The sequence below is a fragment of the Eriocheir sinensis genome, unplaced genomic scaffold, assembly GCF_024679095.1.
Source record: "Eriocheir sinensis breed Jianghai 21 unplaced genomic scaffold, ASM2467909v1 Scaffold182, whole genome shotgun sequence".
In the NCBI taxonomy this organism is placed as follows: Eukaryota; Metazoa; Arthropoda; class Malacostraca; order Decapoda; family Varunidae; genus Eriocheir; species Eriocheir sinensis.
The window spans coordinates 578-9,837 of NW_026111206.1; the positions used below are offsets into that span (position 1 = coordinate 578).

General features: G+C 37.9%; 1 protein-coding gene across 1 annotated transcript; it reads left to right on the forward strand.

Annotated features, from left to right (window-relative positions):
- The first annotated feature begins 377 nt into the window (after positions 1-377).
- LOC126990627 (uncharacterized) lies at positions 378-8,351 on the forward strand. Its single transcript, XM_050849310.1, has 8 exons — positions 378-444; positions 1,878-2,019; positions 2,551-2,689; positions 4,762-4,903; positions 5,648-5,756; positions 6,245-6,332; positions 6,838-6,991; positions 7,186-8,351. The coding sequence occupies exons 1-8, from the start codon at positions 378-380 to the stop codon at positions 7,644-7,646; spliced, it is 1,302 nt and encodes a 433-aa protein (XP_050705267.1). The 3' UTR covers positions 7,647-8,351.
- Positions 8,352-9,260: the final 909 nt, after the last annotated feature.

The following is a 9,260-nucleotide window of genomic DNA, read 5'->3' on the forward strand; positions in this document are numbered from 1 at the left end:
TTACAAGTGTTACTGGTGCAACGTACAGGAAAATTTATTGAAAAAAAGTTGCTCATTTTATCGCGATGGAGTCTGAAAATATAGTTTATAATCTTTGACCTTTAAATTTACTGTCTACAGAGTCAAAGTTGCAGTGAAACTCAAAAAAATAATTTTTTTAGTTTTTCATTCTGGAATGAATCTCACTGAATAAAAGTTGTAGAAAATCATCCTTATGATTTGGACAGACTGTTTGGCTAAAATTCCATGATTCCCCCAAAATTCCAACTTCTGCTTCCCACTCCCCTGAACACTCCTGTGAATGTGATATTGGTTCATCTAGAACAGGGGTCCCCAAACCAGGGGTCGGGACCCCAGGTGGGGTCGGAATGCTCATTATGTGGGGTCATAAAGAGGTCATGGGGTCGGTGGGGTCGCTGAGGTACCCCCAATTAAGGCCTGGGGGTGCGAAATATCCAAGCAAGGATTACGAGACCATGACAAATTCAATGCTGTATAGTACTTTCATTGAGAAAAAATAACAAGTTAAATAATTGCTTCAAGCACCCTTACACGAGCCACGACTGACCGTTGAATCTCCCCACTCCTTCACTCCCTTACTACCCTCCCCGCTCCTACATCCTCGTGAAATTCGCGTTATCTAGATTTCATTTTATCTCCCTATTTACTAATTTATTCCAAAAATTTCACATCCTCATTATCATCAGCACCTGTAAAACTTTGGTATATAAGCAAAAGAATCCTCACTTCCATGGTTTTTGACAATTGATTAAATTAAATTCACATAACAAATCAACCTCTGTGCAGGAGCAGGCTGAGAGCACTCACTTGTGCTTCCACCCCCGCTCCCTCAGGTCAGTTCCTGTGAACCGCAATTTTATGTGGCGTTTTAGTACGGCAAGATGGTGCAATGCTGTGATATTGTGCCCCAAAGGAGGTATCACAGTGGGAAGAGAAGTGATGATGTTGCGTTACTCTTTTGAAAATATTTTATTTACATTGCTGATGAATAACATTAATTGAAATATATTTAGTAATATGAGTACAGCCATTATGGAGAAGTTTTTAAAGACACCATCTGAAACTTCCGCCAAGAAACGGAAACGCTCTAATAATCTATCATTCCTTGACTAAAAATTCACAATAGTGTAAATGTAAAGTAAACATAAACACTTGGGATATATATATATATATATATATATATATATATATATATATATATATATATATATATATATATATATATATATATATATATATATATATATATATACACACACACACACACACACACACACACACACACACACACACACACACACACACACACACACACACACACACACACACACACACTTGGGGTCGCACTGAACAGTTGAAAGTGCTGAATGGGGTCATGCTAGGAAAAGCTTGGGAACCCCTGATCTAGAACATCATGTATATCAGTGGAGGTGTCAAGACTACACTCAGCACACACACAATGAACAGAAACTAAAGGAAGACCGCCGAAACAAATCGGCTGAGGGAACACAATCGCTCTGCAGACGCCATGATGCGTAGGCAGGAACTGTTGACTATTTTAATCATGGAGTCGTCTAAGGGGCAAAAGAGGTGCCAGTTAGTCACTTAGTATCGACAGATAAATAGTTACGCGCTCCGTTCAATTTCCAGAGAGCTTCTTGCTCTCCAGCATTAGCGTCATGCTCGCCGCCCACGTCAGAAAAAATAATATGACGCCAGCAGCATCGGGGTCATTAAGGGGTTAACCTTTTCGATGATAAACACACACCCACGGCATCTGGTGAGTACAGTGAAAGTGGTTAAAAGGGATGATTTAAATGGACTGGGGGAAACAGCTTTCTCAAGCCATCCTACAGAACTCAGCCAGGAGGAGACTGACTTCAACATCAGCAGCAAAACTATCATTGCCGTTGCCAAGACTCTAAAGAAACCAACGGTGTCAACCCTCTATGCAGACCACTGGTTCTTAAGTATCAGTTTGGAGTACCTCAGAGAACGGTGTGGCTACAGATAGGTGGTCACTGCAAAAACAAACAGGATTGGGGATGCACCACTGCTGTTTGTCAAGGATATGGAGAAGAAGGCTGTATCACAGGTAAAACATGAATTCTGCTCAACAGATGGGAGTCTTGCCATGATAGAAGGACAACAAGATTGTCACTGTCCATTCTTCAGATGCTGGGGTGGAGCCACTGAAAACCGTCTTGTGATATGACAAGCAACATAAAAAGGTGGAGGTCTCCTATCCCAATGTCATCAAGGAGTACTATGTGAAGATGGAGGGGATTGACAAGTCTGATATGTTGACGCATCTATATTTAATTTCCTATGAGGGCAAGACGGTAGTACATGGAGCTGATTGGCTACATCCTGGACCTCCGCATTTGCAACGGATGGCTCATATACAAGAGAGACAACAAAGCTCTGAAGGAAAAGCACATGCCTCTCAAGTTTTTCAGGCTTGGCATTTCAAGATTTGCAAGGTATCATCAGACAAAGACCCTAAAACTGACATGTCTCACCCTGCAGCATGAACCGGCAAGTATCAAAGAGGGGCCAGAAGACCCTGCTGCCACATAACAACCAGCGGTATGACACCAGGGAATGGCACATTGACATCTTTGTGAATAACAGGCAGACCTGCAAGCACTGCTCCAGGAAGAAAGATGTGCACCATTTGCAAGGTGGCTCTGCTTGTCAAATGCAAGGAACTACTCCCTGGCCTTACATGCACTTCCAGGGAGCATGCAGTCCCTTAGCAAATCGCTCACCAAGTCACTCAGAAAGTCCCTCATCCTTCTCTTCCTGAGTCCAGTGGCAATAGTGCCAAGGAAATCATGATGGTTCTTCAGTATACCTCACAAAGACAGTGTCTCGGATCTCATGTAACAGTAAATAAGTGTACATGTATATGTAATGTCCTTTAGTATTTTGTTTTCATGCTTTATACATAAAAGGGGCAATATTTCTTAATATTTAATTTAAAAATTTCCTCTATGTTGTAAGGAAAAATTGGAATTAAAACTTTTTCATACATATTTGAGATGCATGACATAATCAGGCAAGTGAAGGTCATCAGTGTGTTGAGCACATTATATCAGAGGGTAAAGAAAAAATGCAAACTGATACCCATAGAGGGCAGTAAAGCCCAGATGGGACTAACATGGATAAAGGAAGACAGGGCAATAAAGCCCAGACGGGCATAGCGTAGTCACAGGGAGGCTGAGTGGGCCACATCTTTGATGATATTTGCAACAAATGAGTGCACGAAATGAAAAAAAAAAACTACAGAATTGAAAGTGTCTTAGAAAGACCTCAGTTTTAACGTATTAACCCTGGAATGCAAACATTGGGTGAAATTCACCGCAGCTTTTTGTCTCCCCTCTGTTTGCAAGTGATAAAGAAGGGTACGCAGCTGCCCTTCCACATATTCTCAGTGCCCCATAGCCTCTTGCCGTGAGAGGTAGTGGGCATTTTCTTTCTCCCATATTTTGAGTGTTATGTATGATTGCGGTCAACTTCACCCAATGTTTGCACTCAAGCGAGGGGTGGTGACAAATGCAAATATTAGACAAAAATCACCGTAAAGGTAGTGAGGCAACCAGAGTCTCCAAGGACCAACAACAATCGCTGTTGTAGCTATTGTCCTTTGAGCCAATATATACTGTGTTAGGGAATTTAAGGTTTAATCATTGCCAAATAATGTTAATTTTTGTTCTTACTTTCAAAACAAAATAAAAATAGCTTATTTTCTTTGTACGGTGTTCATATTTTGCTTGTATATTTAGTGAGAGTTGTATTTTCATACTTTGATTTTGGATTTGATAAATAGTGATTATCTTTTTTTTAACTTTCTTAATATTGGGTTAAATTCACCCATTGTTTGCAGACACGTCACAAAAAATATTGTTTGCATTTAGGGTTAAGAGGGTTTTTTCGTATCCATTATTTCTATGAGTGCTCGTTAACCCGGTAGCAGCGGGGATCATGTTTCTTAATGGTCCCTCTTAGCGAGAAAAATGAGAAGAAATCACCACTCACACAAACCATTTCAGAATACATATCAAAGCATTTGTGATCAGATTATGTATCATCTATTTTGGGGGGTTATATCATGGCACAAATTTGGCCCGTCGCTGCTACACGGTAAAGCCAAAAATTTGGCCCGTCGCTGCTACCGGGTTAAAGGGTAACACCCACGATTATCACACACTTCTTTTTTATGCCAATTCTCAAACCAAGTCTTCCTTATTTCTCATAACCTGGAGAACTTCATGCTCCATCTCCACTTTTCTTTCTCTTTCCTGTTCTTCAAAAATTTCTTTGAAACTACCTTTTTCCTATTCCTTTTCATTTTTACATAGGTTTATTTCTACAGCAACTATTTTCCTAGTCTTAATTTCTACGTTCATTTCGCCATCATTACTGCCCCCAACCCTTATTGATACTTCTTCCTTGACCATTGCCTTTATCTTGTCATCAATGTTGTCATCTCAGGTACTTCCCTTTTTCAGTTTTTCATTTTCTTCCCTTAGTTTTCTGACTTCTTCCCCCCCTGGCAACTAGTTCCTTCTTCAAATCATTGATGATGTCAACAAATGTGTGTGTGTTTGTTTTCTATTTCATCTTAAGAATAATATCTATAAGAAATAATTGTTTTCATCTTGAGTGTGCGCCCCACAGCCTCATCTAGTTTGGGGAATCAGTTATTGACAATAATGATTATTTTGTTTATTTCAGGGTTTGAAGACAGAGACAGAAAGCTTAGTGGAGGAGACAAGTGCTGCCCTCATTAAGTTGGCGCTCCTATTGGCGCAGGAGGTGGCCAGGATAGCTCTGCTTACTCCCCTCCCGTTGCCTGACCCATCCTTCCTCAAGCCAGGTAAAACTAATATGCAGAGTGTTAATTATGCTACAAAGTGAATTAAATTATCATTGTAGTACAAAACTAGAAGGCATGATTTTTTTCTGACAGGCTCTTCGTCTCATCAGCTTTCCTCCTCCTACTGATAGTCTTCTACCTCTTAAATTTCTTCGCGATGTTGCTTCTCTTTCTATCTTCTATCAATATTTCCACGCTGACTGCTCTTCTGAACTTGCTAACTGCAAGCCTCCCCCCCTCCCGCGGCCCCGCTGCACACGACTTTCTACTGATGCTCATCCCTATACTGTCCAAACCCCTTATGCAAGAGTTAACCAGCATCTTCACTCTTTTATCCCTCACGCTGGTAAACTCTGGAACAATCTTCCTTCATCTGTATTTCCTCCTGCCTACGACTTGAACTCTTTCAAGAGAAGGGTATCAGGACACCTCTCCTCCCGAAATTGACCTCTCTTTCGGCCACCTCTTTTGATTCTTTTTTAGGAGCAGCAAGTAGCGTGCTTTTTTATATTATTGTTTCCTTTTTTTGTGTGCTCTTGAGCTGTCTCCTTTGTTGTAAAAAAAAAGAAAAAAAAAAAAAGTTTTTCCTTACTTGGAAAAAATTGTTGCAAAAAATAGTGTATGCAAGTGGATGGAGCCTGAATTTTATTATAAACAAGATGTCGATAATGTTATTATTGCCTTATGTTTACAATAAAGTGTAGACTTTAATGTAACAATTAATAATTATTTTTTCACTATCAGGACCCATTAGTAGAAAACTCATTGATGGTCTGAAGAGTGGCTTGGAGTGTTTGATAAAGGAGTGTGAAGAAACAGCAGCCAAGGGCACCAGCAGACTTAGAGGAGACAGGTGGGTCATGAAAAGGAGGAAGTCTTAGTCACGTTATTTCAAATACTTAGTAACGTTTGAATAGTACGAAGAGTCAAGTGAATCACGAATATTAAACTTGGTCAATATGAAGCATAAATGGGTAGCTTGGTTTTGTAACCAGGTTATCAGCTGAAATACTTACCCATACCTGGTAATCTCTTTTCAATCCATCTAGCTTTGTCTAATCTACCATAACCTTATCCAATGTAATCTGATGTAATCTAACTTACAGGCAGACCAGTTCTATGTTTCACCTTTTTTTTTCTCATCTTGCATACCTTATTATTAATAGGCTAAAGTAATCCCAAGACAAAGGAGCAAAAACCTGATGTTCAGGGTGACAGTAGACTGATAACTCTTACAAAGAGGCTGCTGCAAGTAAGGTACAAATTCTTCCCCTTACAAGCTGACCATTTTTCCTATTTTATCAGTATCACTCCACTGTAACTTTACCTGTATTGTTTCAGGTCTCTGAACTCCAATCCACTTGTCACTGCTACTCTCTCTGCAGCAAATGACATTGCTGATTTTCTCAAGAAGTATGCAGAGCTGGCAGTAAGTTACCAACACAAATACAACTTAAGAGTCAGGCTTAGTATATAGACAATGAGTTTTCTTTATAGAATAAAAAATCCTATGCCTTCGGAAAAAAAAAAATTGGAAAAGCTGAAAATATACTTCAGTGATTTATTTATTGGCAGATCTTCTTCCACTACTGTTTTCAATATCAGTATTGTAATACTTTGTTTAAAAAAATCACTAAACTACAGTAATTCAAGATTTCTTTTCATAATAATGCCATTTCCATAACTGATAAAAAAAAAAAAATATGGCTCTAAATTATTATTTTTATGATCTTTCAGTCATATAGGAGTCTGGGAACAAGTGGTGACTATTTCACTCTCTTCTGAAGGAAATTTTTCCTGTTGCTATGATGTTTGGTTGAGTAGCAGCAAGTTTGATGTAATTGTTGGTAATCATGTACTGTTTGCAGATCTTGTATTCCTTCTTAAAAACAGTGTGCTTATTGTTTTATACAATCTTTCTTATTCCATTGAAGGTGACCATTGAGCATGAGCCGATATTCTCCTCAAAGGATCAAAAGTTCAAGTTAGTGAGGTGGATGGATTGCATAGAGTCTGTGGCAGAAACCCTAAGTCACCTAAATGCAGCCCTCATGGATGTTGTCAATCATACCAAGTTGTCCCAGGAAGGTAAGCTGAACTGAACATTTTAGATTTCCTCATCACAGACCAACGAACATTTTGCATACACTTAGCTGCTTAAAAATAGTATGAAGTTGGATTATTGTGACCTTTGATTGCTCGGCACTTATACACTTGCATAGATAAGTTTGGGAGTATGAAGTCTGTTTCTTGGAATACAAACAACAATTTACCTTTCACAGGGAATATCCATGCAGATTCTACTGTGAGCACCAGAGAGTTGTTGAAAAGATTGAAAGAATTACTGGGATTTGCTGGGATTGGTCTTCCTTCGGTGGGTGGAAGTTCTCTTCACCTCCTCCCTGAACCAAGAAACAACTCTGAATTCGTGGATGAACTCCATAAGGAAGGTGTTCATGCCATTAAAGCAATTGAAAAATTAGAAGCTTTATTCATAGGTCAGAGCCAAAGTCTTGACTCCAGCACAGAGACTCCTATTAAATACAAGGAAAAGATCCTTACCCAGTGGCCAAAAAACAGTGATGAGTTCCAGATGTATCTGAAGCAAAATTCACAGCCAAGAAATTCACCATCCAAGAATTCTTTTCAATCCTCCATACACAGGGATGACAAGGGAAAAAAAGTAAGGTTTAATGTAAGTCATACATCATCTGTATCATATCAAGACTCCCACCAAAACTAAACTACTCAAGTCATTTACTGTAAGTACCGCAGTTCTTCGGACAGATTAAGTAACATTTCTTATTTATAAAACCATTAGCTGAATAGGAAAGTGTTTTAACATATCTTATTTTAACCTTTATTCATATATACATGCTATTAGGAAATGGTTTTGACAGGTCTTACCCAATTTTCATCAGAATATTAAAAATAGACAACACAGTATTTAACGTTTTCTCCCAACATACAAAACTAATTTTGCATCTACATCTCAATAGGAACATTTTGAGTCTTCTGCAGAGAGAATGAAAGGTGTATTTTCCTGATAGATCATCTCACAGGTTGCCTTGGATTAGAGCTCTGATTGGTTCCTCCATGTCTGCCTCTTAGCTGCCATGATGATTAGCCTGGGCCCTATACGTGAGGCAAAATAATCGCTCTGTTGTTGTTGGTTGCATCCTTTGTAATAATGTTCATAACTGTTACTTAAGCAGATGCAGCTAACCACAGAGATGGATTCATCCACCCTCACACATTGTGGTGGCTGGCAGACAGATGCATAAGAGCTGTCGGTGAGCTCTATGACAAGGTAATCGGTGAGAAGATACATGAGTAGCTGTCTGTGCGCTGTCACATTCTCTGAAGAAAACTGTCAAAACTTTAGATGAAATATGGCACAACATCCTGTGTTTCCCTCCACTACTCATACTACCCATATCGATCTATCTATCTGGATATTATGAGAGAGAGAGAGAGAGAGAGAGAGAATATATATATATATATATATATATATATATATATATATATATATATATATATATATATATATATATATATATATATATATATATATATATATATATATATATATATATATATATATATATAATTTCTCTCATTCTTACTTTGTAAAAGTTTTTATCTTTGCACAACAGGCTTGGGTCTATACTCACAATAGGACATGGTTGAATTGAACAGCCCATTAAGTAAATCATGAAAATTGGTTACTGTCATTTTGTATTACTGATTTGAAGTTTTATCAATTGTATATTTACAATAGTTTTAAGATGGTATGAGTTAAATATTAATGTTGTCAATACTATTTATAATCACTGTCATTATGTGAGCACTCGATTGACCTTTTCTGTCGCTATCCATGGTCTAGGGCAGTGGTTCCCATCCAGGGTTCCTCAGACCATCATCAGGGTTTCTGCAAGAAATTGTGATGGTGATCTCAATCCACACAGCTCAAAAAAGAAATGGCCTGAATCTTCCCTTCAGCTAGCCAGCCAGTATATATATATATATATATATATATATATATATATATATATATATATATATATATATATATATATATATATATATATATATATATATATATATATATATATATATATATATATATATATATATATATATATATATATATATATATATATATATATATATTATAATACCTTTATTAGTCCAGGAACCCAAAGAGAATCCAATAAAAAAAAAAAAAAAATCTGGTGTTCAGCTGAGTCTGGTGGTTGCTGGACATATACCTGGCCAAGTTCAAGTGTCAAAACAAATGTCAGGCCATACATCAGATTTCTTCCCTGGGTCAATGTCTAAAATGCTTACATTTTCA

Excerpts from the sequence above, each read along its gene's own strand:
- LOC126990627 (XM_050849310.1), top strand. The coding sequence starts at position 378 with ATGTGGGGTCATAAAGAGGTCATGGGGTCGGTGGGGTCGCTGAGGTAC. Across the intron at positions 445-1,877 it reads CCCCCAATTAAGGCCTGGGG|AACTCAGCCAGGAGGAGACT; the intron begins GTGCGAAATATC and ends GCCATCCTACAG. Across the intron at positions 2,690-4,761 it reads ACTGCTCCAGGAAGAAAGAT|GGTTTGAAGACAGAGACAGA; the intron begins GTGCACCATTTG and ends TGTTTATTTCAG.